Source organism: Lycium barbarum, chromosome 7 (genome assembly GCF_019175385.1).
Source record: "Lycium barbarum isolate Lr01 chromosome 7, ASM1917538v2, whole genome shotgun sequence".
Lineage (NCBI taxonomy): Eukaryota > Viridiplantae > Streptophyta > Magnoliopsida > Solanales > Solanaceae > Lycium > Lycium barbarum.
In genome coordinates, this window is record NC_083343.1 from 126,843,761 (window position 1) to 126,860,842 (window position 17,082).

The window sequence follows — 17,082 nt, forward strand, 5'->3', positions numbered from 1 at the left end:
CAATTCTGATCTACTTCTTCGTTGACTTTTGAAACTTATTGTCTTAAATATGCCATAACATTTATGTGGCAGCTTTTGAGACTTGTGGTCTCAAATCTCTAGCTATAAAAGCTTCTCACTAAGAGAGAGCCTGTTTGGATGGGCTTATTTTAAGCAGCTTATAAGTTGCAAATAACTTAGGTACGAATTGCCCTTCTTTTGGGATGGTCTTTAAATTTTGCCCCTCATATTTGAAATCTTTAAATTTTGCCCTTCGCTAAATCCCATGGGTTTCAGGTTCGAACCCCCACACAGTCAAAATTTTAAAAAAAATTTGCAAGGCAGAGTTTAAATTTCGCTATGCCCCCATCGGCATACACTTGTGAAGGAATTAACAAAGTTATGCTGGACCCGGCATACTTATGCCTTATGGGCAGACTTGGCATAAGTATGCCGGTTCCGGCATAAGTATGCCGGTTCCGGCATAACTTTGATAATTCCTTCACAAGTTTATGCCGGATCCGACATAAAAATTTGCCCATTAAAAGTATGCCTCCATCGGCACAAACTTGTTCAGGAATTACCAAACTTATGCCGATGGGGGCATACTTATGCCTTATCGGCAAACTTTGCCTTGAAGCATATATATGTATTTTTTTTTAACTTTTCAAGGTAAACCTTTAGTAATGCCTTAAACAAAAGTGTGCCCATAAAACATAACTAAAAGTATGCCCCATAAGGCGTAAGTTTCCCTTAAGACATAACTAAAAGTTTGTCTTACAAGGCAAAGTTTAAATTTTGTATGCCCCCTCCGGCAGACTTTTAGTTATGTTTAACTAAAAGTCTGCCGGAGGGGGCAGACTTTGCCTTGAGGGGCAGACTTTTAGTTATGCCGGATCCGGCATAACTTTAACTTTTTCTTAAAGATTGTATGCTGGATCCGGCATACACTCCCCAGTCCTGCCTTGCGAAATTATTTTTTTATTTTATGCCTGAGCGGGGGTTCGAACCCAGAACTTCATGTATTCGCTCATCTTTCCAAGCAATGGGCAAAATTTAAAGACCACAAATATGAAGGGTAAAATTTAAAGACCACAAATTTGAGGGGCAAAATTTAAAGACCACCCCAAACGAAGGGCAATCCGTGCAAAAAAATGAATAACTTATAAGCTGTTTTAGATAAGCTAAGTCAAACGGGCCCAATAATTTTTTTTTGAGTTTATTTTAAGCACAAAATGACTTTAAACTGGCCACCCAAACACTCAAAAAAGCTGAAAACAACTTATAAGCCAATCCAAACGGGCTCTAAGAGCAAAATGAGAAGATTAATGAAATTATTTTAAATTTAGAAAAGATCATTTTTTCTTAAAAGGACTAAAAAGGGAATAAGTTCACATAAATTAAAAATAAGTTCATATTTTGAAAAAGAAAAAATTATTCATGGTACGGATCAAAATTGAGTTTAATTGATTCTCTTTGTGGAGGGTTGTATTGTGTTAAAAGGGGAAGCACTTCCTATCAGAATTTTTCCCATCACGAATCCAAAAAATTTAGTTAAGGGTAGAGAGATCTTTATCCATCCACCGTAACCCTTGGTGGTAAAAAATGTAGCATGCAACTTTACAATAGTACACACAAAATCGAACAACTCTTTAAGTTTCTATAATGGCTTCATATGTCAATTTTTGTATAATGCATAAAGGTGCATACCCCTCGATCATTCATGTAAAAGGAATATACAATTCATGTCTACAAAATGAACTTCTCTAAATCTAACTATCCAGTCTAAGTATTTGTACATTTGAAAAGTCCTTGCATAGGAATCTTCGTGCAAACAAGATTTTGTAATGAATTTAGACAGTCAAGTATCATCAGAGTACAAATTGAGGGAAATAAAGGACTTGGCATTTACAGGAGACTGCAATTAACAATGAGTAAAGTATCAAGCAGAGTCCAAAATGTGGACCACAGTTTCTCAGGACTTATAACCCCTCTCATGTTTTCCTCTATATTATCGATAAAGAAAAGAATGCTACACTTTGTTATTTCTCTCTATACAACTTTGATCTCCAACACTATTGTAAATCAGAATTATTCTATCTATACAACTTTAATCTCCTATACTATCGTAAACTACAATTAGAACCTGATATAAGGCCCATGATTGCAGGACATCTAGTTTTCTGTCATCATGATATCCTAGTTTAATAATGTCCAACATCTGAACAGGGTGCTCAATTACCCAGATCAGAGAATTAAATCTTGCCAAGGGTCATTTCAGTATGTTCATTCACAGCATTACTAGATGGTGAACTTTCTTCCTCAGACTTATGCTCGTTGCCCGCTGCATCACGACTTTCACAAGATAAGCCCATCTCTGCACATGCATTCGTTGGACCAGAAAGAGTGCTATTCTGACAGACTTCCCCTGTGACTTCCTTCCTAGCACATTCGTCCCGTGGGCATTTCCCAAGAAAACCAGGGGTTAACAGTGGCTTTAACTTTTTTCCAGGAGGAGTACATCCATCTGTTTTCTGGATCACATCGTGGATGCCTTGAGATGAAAATTCTTTTTCGCGGTTAGCCTTCTCCAGCAAAAGAGTGGAATTGTCGACCTCCATGTCTTCTGAAATTTCAGATGAGCTTGAGGCAGAGGCAGAGGCAGACGCAGAAGCATCATACTGCATTTCACCATTTGTGTCTACAGAATCCTCACCCAAACTTTCTAATAGAGACTCATTGCTGGTTCCTTCACATGTCTCAGTTTTTTCCTCAATGTCAGAAATAAGGACTCGCCCTTCAGGTTTCTGTATTTCTGCACTGGATACTCCAACATCCTGAACTTCCTGCAAGACAAAACGACTTGCCCCAGATTCCACCATATCTTGATCCTCCTTTCCACCCTCAGAGTTAGTAATTGAGGACAAGCCCTCTTTGGCCCTGACAACCTTTATCTCTGAATTATTTTCAGTTGGCAATGAACCAGAATCAACACATATAGCAGGAGACACCGTTGTGTTATGACAATCAAGAGGTTGAAGTGAGGAATGCTTCTTGACTTCCGCTTTGACTATATCACGGTCCTCTTTATTTAATGATTCAAGAGGATATAAGGATGTCGGCCTGGCACTAATCCTGTCAAAATCAAAGGCAACAAGATTATTTGATGCCAAGTAGTTAGCTTCCAAAGGTTAGCATGAGATGTCAAACAGAAGCAAAAGTGAGATGCATACATCATTCAGTTAAATGAGAAAGAAAAAACCGGCAAAAGAACATTCAAGTGTACTTTCCTGAAATTAATTTTAGATTTAGAATAAGAGAGAATTTCATACGTCCCTTCAAGTTTCATTTTGTAATATGTACCTCATTCTTGGTCTTAAGAACCTTTAAGCCAATATTCCCTAGGCTAATGTTACCAGATATTCACCATTCTGAGAATTGCTTTGATGCCTTTTGCATTGATTTATGTGCCATAGACCTTCCAACAAAGCCTAGTTTGTTTAATGCTCGTTTAAAACTACTAATCGACATGTTATCCTTGTAAATACTAAGGCAAACACATTATTTACTCCCTAATTTCTAAGACAAGCTTCTAGTACTTCATATTTACTTCTAAAGTCTTTATATACACTTCTCCACGTTCTAACTGGTGCAAACACGCTCTTCAAGCCTTAAGAACCTCTAAGTATGTCCCCTGAGCTAATATTAAACTTCCCTTCATCCAAGTTTCGTGTGACAAATCTATTATTTGATTGACGAGTTGACAAATTTAGCCCTTGCGTTTTAATCCTATTGCTATTTGTATCAAAACTACGTTTCATATTTTATAGGAACATGCATTCTTTCCATCCTCGATCCAACTTTTTCAAATAATTCCATACTTGAAAATGATATATAAAATTAAAACTGAAATTATTGCAAAAAAAGAAGGGAAAGACAAACTCAAAGATAGCAAAAAATAAAAGAACAAAAAAGGACAAGATTAAAAGAGTGTAAGGAACTACATTTTGTAGCTTAATTTGTAATTTTTATTTTCCATCTGTGTTTTCATCATCATTTTTTATGTACAGCAACAACGTATACCCAGTGTAATCCCACTAGTGGGGTTTGGGAAGGGTGGTTGTACACAGCCTTACCCCTACCTTATGAAGGTACAGGGGCGTAAAATCAGTCTGTTTTGTTACACAATATAGAAGAAAAATTGAAGCTACTTATAAAACAAGTTGTCCATTCACAGATTACAGTATAGTTCTGTTACATAAATATGTTAGATGGAAAGTCCGTGTTTGAGACCAGAAGAGAGGTATACGTAACAAGTTGAAACCTCAGAAGAGGTATGTGTAATTCTCCAAGAATAAAAATAATAAGTACTATAAAATTCAACTCTCAAATTCAAAGATGCTATAGATTTACTTGAGAAATGGTCAAAGATAAACTCATTTGACTTTTTAAAGTAAAAGGGTTAAGTTTTATTTGCAGAGGAGTAGTTAGCTTAAAGAGATCAATTAGACCATGGTTGGATGAAGATACCTGCTATATAACAGCAGGTATGCTCTTTGTGAAAGCACCTCACCAATATCTACATTAACAACCTGAAATGAATTGTATTAAGACTTCAAAATTAGAAAATGAGAGGAAAAAGAAGGTGACAAATGCGCGATATGTATGGAATCATAAATTTCTTGTCATAGGAAGCTCATGAATGGTTAAGGCTAGTCAAGTATGAATACATACTTCATTAGACTTTGACAGAAACAACTTTACTACAATTCACCCCAAGCACTTGTGTCAGTAAAATGCTAGCTTAAACATTATTGCAAAAATGAGACATAGAATGTCAAATAACAAAGAGTCTCAAAAATGAATTTCTTGTTATAGGAAGCTCATGAATGGTTAAGGCTAGTCAAGCGTGAATACATACTTATTAATGACTTTGACAGAAACAACTTTATTATTTTACCCCAAGCACTTGTGTAAGCATAATATGCTAGCTTCAACATTATTGCAAAAATGTGACAAGATTTTTTGCTTTCCTTGCAGTTTAGACCCATCTATTAAACCATGCAAAGACCAAAAGGATCAGAAGGTTGCCTCTAAAGCTTCATTCTTGACAAATAGTATACATCCTTTAGATGTGAAGAGCACACCACTATCAACCTTTTGGGAGAACACAACAACAACAACATACCCTAGTATATTCCCATGAGAGGGATCTGGGAAGGGTGAGGTGTGCGCAGACCTTACCCCTAGCTTTGTGGGTTAGAGAAGTTGTTTTTGAGAGACTCTCGGCTCAAGAAACTTGATTTTCTCTTTTGGGAGAACACATAAAGTAAAAAAGAGGAGACAAATCCAGGGAAACAGATGCCTACCTTACTGTCATCGAACCTATACCAATTCCCACTGAAATCCTTGATGTAGCAGATATAATGACCAAAATATGATGCGTTCGACACATCCACATGAACAATCACTGCATACAGCTTGAAAATATAATTGCCATCTCCTGCTTCAATCATGTAAGGACAAAGATCTAAAGTTTCAGGGAAAGTCACCATCTTATTTAGTTTGCCAAACTGACCTCTCTGCAAAAAAAAAATTAGGCCCAATTAGATGATGCTATTAAATCTAAAACAATGACTCATCCACGATTTGCTGCTTAAGAAAAAAAAAATCTAGACAGAACAAGATGGGAGAGGGCAACAGAGAGAAAGACACTTATCCAAGAAAACAAGAAAGGCATAAGATAGACTTGAGCAACTATACATTGCAGACCTAAATTCGGTGCATCTGTAATTTGTAAACATCATACATAGCTTCAGCTGGACTTTCACGAGATGCTTTTGAAGATTTTTAGCAAGAAGAAAGGGCTTCTTGTATTTCTGAATGAATACACAATCCATAAGAATGGGTACTTATACATGAGTTCTAAGACTAAATAAGGAAAGACAATATTACACAATCAATTCCTAATCATTTACATCAATACAATATATTCCTCAAATTAAGCTATCAATCTTAATCATCAATATCAAATCAACATCTCAATCTTAATCATTAATACCAAATCAACACTCCCCCTCAAGTTGGTGCAAAGATGTCGCACATGCCCAACTTGCAAACCAGTGTATGAAAAGTCCATTTGTTGAGGCCTTTAGTAAACACATCAGCTAGTTATTTTTCTGATGACACGTTGAATAAACTCAAGACACCACCCGTGACTTTTTCTTTGATGAAGTGTCGATCAATTTCAAAGTGCTTTGTTCGGTCATGCTGGACTGGATTTCGAGCTATACTGATTGCAGCCTTGTTGTGACAATACAAGGAAAGTTTCCTTTTTCAGACAATCTCAATTCTTCTAGTAACTTTTGTAACCACAAAAGTTCGCAAACACCCTGGGCCATAGCTCTATATTCTGCCTCCGCACTTGATCTAGCAACTACACTTTGCTTCTTGCTTCTCCAAGTGACCAAGTTTCCTCCTACGAGTGTACAGTAACTGGATGTAGACCTTCTGTCATCTAAAGACCAGCCCAATCTGCATCGGTAAAGGCTTCTATTTGGAGGTGACCATGTCTGGAGTAAAATAGACCTTTTCCTGGAGCAAACTTCAGATACCGCAAAATGTGAAAGACAGCTTGCATATGAGGATCTCGAGGATCATGCATAAACTGACTCACTAGGCTGAATAGGCTATGTCTAGTCTATTGTGAGAGAGATAAATGAGTCTTCCAACCAGCCTCTGATATCTCTCTTTATCAACTGACTTTCCAACTCCGCTTTGTAGTTTGTGATTGCTTTCAATGGGTGATTCTGCTGGTTTGCAACCTATCATACCCGTTTCTTTCAAGAGATCCAGAATATACTTTCTTTGAGAAATAAAGATTCCTCTTTTTGATCTAGCAACTTCAATTCCCAAGAAGTACTGCAATTTTCCTAGATCCTTGATCTCAAATTCCTGTGCCAACAACTTCTTCAATTGGGTCATCTCCTCTTTGTCATCTCCTGTCATTACTATGTCATCAACATAAACTATGAGAAGAGTGAGTTTACCCTTTAAATGTCTTATAAAGAGGGTGTGATCCGCATTGCTTTGTTGGTAACCAAAGGAGATCATTGCTTTATAGATAGGCAAATCTAACTCATTAGGAAGTATAGATAACTCACTAGAAGAAGAAGGTTCGGCTTCGACAGGTTGCATGATAGCTTCTTCTGCTCTATTTCTCCTTGAGTAAGTTATCAAATCAGGCCTATCCAAACGCCCAACAGTCTCCCCCTGAATTCTTTCTCCAATTTCACTTTCTCTTATGGCAGTAGTTTTAATAGTCTCCCCCTGAATTCTTTCTCCAATTTCGCTTTCCCTTGTGGCAGTAGTTTCAACAATAGAACTAGGAAAAACCATCTCTTCTTCCTTATGATTCTCCCCTGAAGAGGTGATGGTGTAATACTGAAATAGGGCTCAGATTCCCGAAAGGTAACATCCATACTGACAAAGAATCTCCTAGAAGGAGGGTGATAACATTTGTACCCTTTCTGTGTTGGAGAATACCCAATAAAGACACATTTAAGAGCTCTAGGTTCAAGTTTCCCAGAGTTCCTAGCGTGAACAAAGCAAACACACCCAAATATCTTTGGAGGAACAGTATAGTCATTTTTACCCTTTAAAGCTTCTAAAGGACTCTGGAAATTAAGAGTTTTAAGTGGCATTCTATTGATGAGGTAGGAAGCTACTAGAATGGCATCCCCCAGTAAGGCTTCGGCAGATTCATGACAAACAAAAGGGATCTTGCTACTTCAGCAAATGCCAATTTTTTCTTTCAGTAACCCCATTTTGTGCACTAGTATAAGGACAACTAGTTTGATGGATTATCCCAAAAGACTCCAAGTAAGCTCCACAAGTTTTATCCATGTATTCTGTGCCATTGTCAGTTCAAAATATCTTTATCTTAGCCTCAAACTGAGTATAAGTCATCTTATGAAATGACTTAAAACAGGAGAAAACTTCATTTTTGGCTTTAACAGATATACCCATGTCATTCTAGTGCAACAATCGATAAAAGTAACAAACCATTGACTATCAGACAAAGAAAGTATTTGAGTAGGACCCCAGACATCAGAATGAATAGTCGAAAAGAGAATTGTGCTTTTATTGTCACTCAGAGGATAAGAGTTTTTAGTGTGCTTGTTATATTCACATGCATCACAAGACAAAGATTCAAACTCAGTTCTAGAAAATAAACCAGGGTATAACTTTTTTAAAGCAAAAAAAGATGGGTGTCCCAACCGTCTATGTCACTGTATTATTTCTCGATTGACATCCTTATTTCCTACAAAAAAGGCCTGACCAGAGTCTCGAGTTCCATCAATCAAATATAAGCCATCATGCAATCTACCACTGCCAATCTTCTTCCCTGTATGAAGGTCTTCAAAAACACAATAATCAGGAAAGAATCTGACACTACAGTTTAGTTCTTTGGTGATAGCGCTAACAAATAATAGGTTAATAGGAAAATCAGGCACATGAAGAATGGATGATAAAGATTGAACCTGTTCCAGAGACAGGGGTTAGGGAGCCATTGGCTATTCTAACATAATCCCCTTTGGGACTAGGAGAGTAATTTTGAAGGCCTTTAGAAGAGCCTGTCATGTGTCTTCGCACCAGAATCAATAATCCAACAATTAAGCTGAGCATTAAAAGCAATACCTGACTGCACATAATTGGGGCTAGCAACACTAGAAGAGTCAACTTTGTTCAGAAGACGGCGAAGATGTTGAATTTCATCGTGAGACAAAGTCTCTCCAGAAGTAGTGTCACCCATATTATCTGAATCGGAAGGGTTAGAATAGGCCTACGACCCGAGAACTGGAAAAAAAATCGCCGGAAAGTTGGCTGCCACGCCGGAATCCTAATTCCGGTGATCGGAAAAAATCAAAACTGATAGGGATAGGCTCAGAATGTTCCAGCAACCCCAACAGAAAAAAATCTAGAAACGAACTGAACGGGAGAAGTTTTTTGTGCGGACAGCCACAAAGAGAGAAAAACTCGACCTCTTTGATAAAACACAGAACCCTAGTGCTGCGAGGGAGAAAACTCACCTCAAAAAGGCAACAATGGCTCTGATACCATGAAGATTTTTAGCAAGAAGAAAGGGCTTCTTGTATTTCTGAATGAATATACAATCCATAAAAATGGGTACTTATACATGAGTTCTAAGACTAAATAAGGAAAGACTTACACAATCAATTCCTAATCATTTACATCAATACAATATATTCCTAAAATTAAGCTAAATTAGCAATATCAAATCAACATCTCAATCTTAATCATTAATACCAAATCAACAGCTTTCTTTTCTATGCAGTGTCTATATTTTTCGTGTACAATTTTGATGTTAAAACAGCTACCGAGCAAAGTTCCATAGAAATGCTCAGAAGAGATTCTAGCTGTTATGACTTGTTGAAAAAAGTCATTCTAGCTATATATGTTGCATAACTAAAATGTGGCATTTGCATCACTCACGGGAATTCCATTAAAAATGATGAAGAGCTTGAAAAAACATATTAATAGTCACTTTTCACCTATGAGGAAGGATTAGATTATGTTCAACACCAAATATCTGCAATGTTCATTCCCATATGCTATGGTTAAACAAACTGAAAGTAGTCACACATTCTAATTATAAAACCTAGCTAGCTAAATTAAGCTGATATACCTCGATAGTATCATAGAGAGTTAAGGATGAAACCTTTGTGCCCATCATTGTACAGAGACAATTAAAGATGCTGCATCCTAGAATAGTTTAGTCAACAGTGAGAGGTGCATTTAGGTAAGCACTTCAACCTTCAAACTATTATTTGGTACATACTCAAAAGACAAACCAAAACCCTTCTGTCATAAGTTGCCCATTCTTTATGTGATTCATGTGCCTCTTAAGTGGAAAAACAGGGAGTATTTCAATCCCTTCCGTATCAAACAACTATGGTCAATTCTCATTTCCGGAGTTCAACCCTGCCGGTTGGTCTCGCTGGTTTATTTATAACACAAACATATCAAAGTCTCTTTTAATTTTACATTTGGTGGTTTTGGCTGCAATGCTCTAGCCAGAAAAAAACTTTGGCAAACAACATTTGGTGGTTTCGGGTTTAGACTTCATTAGTTAAGAGCAGCATACTAGTCCGCTGGATCTGCAACTTTGTCCTTCAATTTGGCAAACAAAATTCCATTTCAACAGAAAGAAAGAAAATGATTCTTGGATGACATATAGGGAGTTGAAAATTGGACATGTATCGTTTCTTTAATTCTCTATGATGTTCTGCTTTCCTTAGGAATTATTGGTGCTACAAATCATCCTTGTAAATTACTAAGCTATCCCCTTGTTTTGTCACATTAGGCACAGATCTTCATCTATGCTGAAAAAGTGATCAGGATGGTGGTCATTTGTTCCAATCAATGAAACTTAGTTTATAGGCCAAAGAGCTACTCCCTCCGTTCCATAATAAGTAGTGTTTTAGGCCTTTCATTTTGTTTCAAAATAAGTGGTGTTTTAGGATTTCAAGAAGAAATTGATCTTTTTCTTCCAAACTTACCCTTATTTATAATCAAGAATCATTAAGTAGCTTTTCTTTTTCTAGGCATTAATTAGGGGTATGTTCGTAAAAACACTCATAATTTTCTAGGAGCGAGCAATTTCTTAAGGGGTGTGCATACGCTAAAAACACTACTTATTAGGGAGTAATATAGACAAACAGGAAATGAGATCTACCTGAAACCTTTTCAAAGCAATTGTTAGGATATTTGGTGCCTTCTGGATCATTAGCCTCTTCCATGCCTTGACATAATCATTGCATCTGCAAGAACAAGTCATTCATCAGTGTTAGTGCAGGGTAGCAATAACAGAAAGGAAACCGACTGAAGATGCAATGAAGAAACAAATGGATGAACCTTTAAAATATCACATCAAAGCAAATATAATTTCAAACAATCAATAACTGAGAATACACAGTGAGCACAAACATGAAGAGCAACATTTTGTAGTAAGCGTGATGTCCAAAGACACCAGATATTATAGGTAAATTAAATGGGAAGGGTGCACTGGAGTAAGAATATAGTATACACAAAAAAGATACACCTGCTGTCATGCTGTTACAAAAAGAATGTAGGTGATGCTTGACTAATTTAATGATTAACATAAGAAGTACTACCAACAAGAAATATTGAGAATATTTCCAAAAAGGAAAGAAAGACTGGCATCAAAAAGTTCAGATTTTCCACTAGGAATTAGGTCAAACCAGATGTGACAGAGTGAACCGGAACTTTATGTACTAGCCACGTAGCTAGTCATGTTATTAAAATGGATTTACATTGAGAATAAGAACAACAATCAGCGTTGCATAAGCAGAATATGAACAGACATGTCTTCCCTTGAAGGAATAACCAACTGGTATATAAAAGTATAGACAAAGGTCACAGGTCAACTTTTGAAGAAGAAAGTCAGCATTGAAGAGAAGAAGATACCTATCACATTTATACATATTTTCACCATCCATACACTCTTCAGCAGTGAATTGATCTAAGCATTCCTCCAAAGATTCAGCATCCCCATGAATCTCTACGGTCAGATCCATCATATTCTCTAACTGATTCGAGAGATTACTGCATTTTGTACATATGACCTAAAAATAGCAATAGCCCATTATGCCAGAAAAGATGGAAGGAAGATTGACATTATACAGAAGTGTAAACACTGTCAGCTTGAATGTTTTTTTTTTTGTTTTTTTTTTTAAAAGCACATGTTTATCAATCAACCAACTTGGGGATCAGGTATATGAATCCACTGTATTAGAAAGCACCATACAGAAAATTGTTTGGCCAAACAACAAATATCATGATGGTAAACTTTTCTAGTAACATTTTGTTTCACGTTGCACAAATCACAATCACACTGAATATCTTTTTTCTCTCATGAATTAAAGATTACCTGAGATTGAAGATGACCACCAAATATATGCTGAATAAGAGTTGTTTCCTGAGTGCTAGGAGGTACAGCCTTTTCTCCACCAAATTCATCAAGGGACACCAATTGCATTGTGTCAATAGCAAACCTACCAAGCAGGCAATTTTTATTATCACTCTAAAACATGTTTACTGCCATACAACACAAATGATTACATAATTGGTCGTTACGACACATTCTTCTAGATAAATTAGGTTTCCATGTTGTGCATTATCCCAAAAATACGCATCAACTCAGCTCAGACAACAACATACCTCATGAACTCATGGGCATCCTCCTGCTTTCCACAAGTAAGATTACCACCAATATTAGGCAACCGTGATAGTCTGCTAACTGCTAAAAAGGGCTGCCTACTCTGGCTAGCCCGTTCAACATGGAGTTGAAATTCGCAAAGGAAGCACCAACCATTCAATCTACCTGGGTGAAAGAGATAAAATGCATGATATAAGGAATTATTCCAATAATTTAATACAAAGGGTTAATTCATCATAATTATTTAATTCGTCGTAGTTACATTCTCTTCGATGGCCTTTCTCCAATAAGTAGGCAACAAGTGGTTTAGTGTGTGTTAGACATTGCAGAACCACATTAGCAAAACAGCTGTATAAGAACCAAAGAATGACATTAGAAAAATTCAAAGGATAGACTGAAATGTAGATAATTCTTGGTAGTTAGTGTCTAAACTAGAGATACCTGTTACCACTATTTATGAGTCCACAAGGAGGGAAGCCTGGATTGTCCCAGTAAAAGAATTCCAAGAATTCTTCATATGGAAAAAGTACCTGAAATAGGTTAAATCCAAACTCTGGTCAGGTCTTAAAAGTACATGTGTATTTGTGTTCATAAGAAGCCAATTAAGGAAGAAAATGTGTACCTTCTTTGGCTGGTTTAGTATCTTAGTTTTTCCACTAGAAGGAACAAGCGAAATGGCAAAAGACTTCCTCCTTTGCAAAGTCGATACTGATTGCTCAGAACTACCTTTAACAGATGATCGAAAATCTCTACAGATAGACTTGTGCCCCGAATTCCAATGGGATCTTTGGCAAGCTTCAGAACTAGAAAGATAAATGGACACACACAAAGAGACAGACAGAGAAAGAGAAATGAAACAATTAGCCACTATCCTACACTCAGAGTCAAATTTATATAAAGAAAAGCAAAAAGATTATGGTTACTCCAAGCAAAGAAAAGAAAACCAGAAGAACTCGGAAATGGACAGAAAAGTGGAAGTAAAGCTGAAAGAGAAAAATAAAGCAAGACCGTATACGTAAAGTGAAGTAACTAGCAAAATTGCTTGGTGTGAAGAAAGATGTACGGGTATCAACAACAACTTTTTTTCATAGAAGGTAATTAAAAGTTCTATTACTGCAAAAGTCAGTCAACTACGACGGTACAGTTCTGTACAAAAGTGAGGATGTATGTATATCGACAACTCTATCAGTGAAGTTGCAACTGAGCTTGTCTGACCCAGAGAAGCAAACACACAAAATAAAAAGAAGCTCAAAACAGTCAATTCAGCACTAAATATCTGGAATATAAGATCTTAATGAATCCCAACATGATTTGACAAGGACAGATGCGCAAAAGGATATACGTCTACTTATGTAGAATTTCTCTTTAGTGTTGATTTGACGATGTTGTCAAATCAACCCTTGAGCTTAAACTTTAAAGCAAGGAGGCACCTTCGTGTACTCACACACACACACACAAAAATATATAGAGAGAGGGCAGGGTTCATAAAATTGCTAGTCTTCTGCCCAATTATAGGCTAGATATGCCCCTTGTCCGACACCACACACTCCACTTGTTGGCTAATTTTAAGAGCACTCTATCAATTTGGACTTAACTTTTGGTGTTTGACACCTTGTAAAGTGGATATTAATCTAAAGAAAGATGACACGTGCAAGACTAGCGTATGACGCCTTACAAACACTTCCAGCTGTCCTCCTAACAACCAGTATTTTGTTTTCAACTAAATTATCCAGAAGACCTCATAGGCATCATTCCCTATGGAATAAGCAAATCAGACGGGTGGAAAGGTTCCTTTTTTTTTTTTTTTTTCTGTTTTGGTACTCGACGAGACTGGGCAGGGTCTATAGTTCAGATATTAGAGCACGTGGCTACAAACCACAGGTTTTGGGGTTCGAATCCCTCCTCACCCAGAACATGCTTACTCTGTCTCTTCTCACTATCATACATTCTACTATGGATACCCCTCCCACCCATAACACGAGTAATCCCCGGCAATTGAGCAACATGGAGGAAGAACTCTTGGCCTCAACAATTACGTATGTAAAGTTTACTATGTAGAATACGGCTATAGTGATCCGACTTGGAAAAAAAATTCACTACTATTTAATGCTTAATTACCAGTAGTATAAGATAGGAGGGCAGCAGAAGATAGTAGGACTTATACAACCCAGTTTAGTGGTCCAACAGAGCGGGTACTAGGTGAATTCTGCAACAGGTACCTGATGGACCGTACACCACCATTATAAAGTAAATTTAGAAAGGGGAAAAAAGATAGCAGGAATTGCACTTGCCATTTCATGTATACTTAAAAAATAAGGCTATTATTCAATATACATGTTTTAAGATTCTTCTATTATTCCCACAATTTTCTCCCCTTTATAGAGGTGATGATGACAAGAATTCAAGAAACAACAACATTCATTCCCAAAAAGGATAAGAGCCCAGTGATATTAAATCCACCTAATGATCAGAAAAGATTTAAAAGAGTCTGACATAAATAAATCTTGCTAAATGGAATGAACAAAAACCATTTGCTACTCTATCACTAAGAATGGAAATCAACTGGTCCATCAAATTATTTTTCCAATATTCCATCCTTCACAGAATTAAACAAATTTACCAACTTTCCCTTTTAATTCCCCCCAAACCCTTTCTTCTTTTTTTGTCAACCAATAGATAAAAGGAGAAGACTAATTTCTAGTCCAGGTATATCTTAATTTTATGGCAGTTTCCTCTTTAAATCACATATCTCTAAATACATAGTTAAAACCGTATAATAACACTCATCAAATTCACCTTGAATTGTATGTAAACTTTCACTTTGATTAAACAGAAACTAACAGCTCTTTAGACAAACCAAAGACTTCAGTATCTTGCATCTTTTCTACCAAATACGTATACATTGACAATTCGAAACTATGTCTAGGCCCCATTTCTAGTTATAAGAACAATCATCCAAGTTTACCTTGAATTGTATGTAAACTTTCACTTCAATTAAAATAACTAATATCAACACCATTCCAGACAAACTAAAGACTTCACTATTTTGTATCTTTTCTACCAAATATGTACCAATCCGAAACAATATCTAGTGCGGCATTTCTAGTTATTACTAAAACAATAGTAATTTATTTGTATTGTTAATCACACATCCACTAAATAAAGTATTAACACCCAGTGGCGGACCTAGTAAGAGCCAGGGGTTCATTCGACGAAAAATTGCACTGTATATACAAGGTAAAAATTATTTTTTATGTATATATAGTAGATGTTGAACCCCCTTAGCTTCTTCATTTATGGCTTCTTTATATTTTTGAACCCCCTTGGCATAAATCCTGGCTCCGCCACTGTTAACACCATTTCGGACAAACTAAAGACTTCAGTATCTTGCATCTTTTTTACCAAATATGTATATATTGACAATTTGAAACAATGTCTACAGCATCATTTCTAGTTATTACTAAAATGATAATAATTTGCTTGTATTGTTAATCACACATTCACTACGAATTATCAATATCTTGATCACAAAAAAAAAACATGTAATATAGTATAGATACCAATATTTACCTTGAATTATATGTGAACTTTCACTTTGATTTTACAAAAAAAAAAAAAAAATTACAAAAATTAAAACTTTCAGTATCTTGTTTTTATATTGCTAATTCAAAACAACTTCTAGTGCGGCATTTCTAGTTATTACTAAAAGATAAGTACAGTAAATTACTAGTATCGTCAATCACATATCCACTACGAATTATCAATATCTTGATTCTTGATCACGAAAAAAGAAAAGAAAAGAAACATGCAGTAGAGTATACATACCATTATTTAACCTTCTTGCAACGTGAGCATTGCTTATATGTTACGTTACCGATACTACTTTACTTGTATTGTTAATCACACCTTCACTACGAATTATCAATATCTTGATCACGAAAAAAAAAAAGTAAAAGAAACACGTAGTACAGCAAACATACCAGTATTTAACCTTCTTGCAACGTGAGCATTGCTTAGATGTAACTTTGCCGCAAACGGCGCAACCAACCGCCGGTGACGGAATATCCATATTCCGATCAAAGTTACCGTCGTTAAAGTAGTGGGAGGCGGTGTTGGTGTTGTTCGCTATGTAAAGTAGAGTACCTGTTAAAAGAAGTAGCAAGAAAATGAAGTGTAAGTACGAATTTCCACATGCATTGAATTTATATAATATTCTTTTCTTCAAGCCTCTTTACAGTAAAAAGCCTTGTTTCTAGAGCTTTATGGAAGCTTCCTAGAACCGGAAAATTTCTAAATTCCTAAAATTTGGACATTTTCAAGAAAATACATGCAAACAGTTGAAGGATTGACTGTTGAATTGGTGTGTGTTGGTTAGAGTAAAGTACATACTAAAAGCCGGTTTGGATTGGCTTATTTTAGGTGTTTTAAAGTAAAAATTGCTTTTAAACACTTTTGTAATATTTGGTAAATTAAAAGCGTAAGTTAGAATTTTAGCTTATGACTTTTAGCTTATAAACTATAATTCGTAAGCTCATTTAAACAAGCTCTAAGTAGTGCTCCCTCCGTCTCAGTCTCAATTTATGTAGCGCTTTGACTTTTCAAGAATCAATTTGACTAAATTTTAAAGCTAAATTTAATTAGATTAACTCAATATTTTAATATTAAAATTTATATATTTGAAAATTTCATGAAAAATACTATAAAGTGCAATTTTTCTCATATCAATTTGGTGAAAAAATACATTTTAAAATGTTGGTCAAAATTCATGCAGTTTGAATCTCAGAAGCCAAAAGTGTCACATAAATTGGGACAGAGAGAGCACTAAATTAAGTCTTTTGAGT

At 36.0% G+C, this 17,082-nt stretch overlaps 1 protein-coding gene across 1 annotated transcript; it reads right to left on the reverse strand.

The window, feature by feature from the left end:
- Window positions 1-1,898: 1,898 nt before the first annotated feature.
- On the reverse strand, window positions 1,899-16,579 carry LOC132604281 (ubiquitin carboxyl-terminal hydrolase 18). The gene is made up of 11 exons (XM_060317727.1): window positions 16,222-16,579; window positions 12,864-13,044; window positions 12,683-12,771; window positions 12,504-12,589; window positions 12,244-12,406; window positions 11,954-12,077; window positions 11,491-11,648; window positions 10,739-10,823; window positions 5,349-5,561; window positions 4,510-4,571; window positions 1,899-3,114 (listed from the first exon to the last, which is right to left on the reverse strand). The coding sequence occupies exons 1-11, from the start codon at window positions 16,308-16,310 to the stop codon at window positions 2,235-2,237; spliced, it is 2,130 nt and encodes a 709-aa protein (XP_060173710.1). The 5' UTR covers window positions 16,311-16,579; the 3' UTR covers window positions 1,899-2,234.
- Window positions 16,580-17,082: the final 503 nt, after the last annotated feature.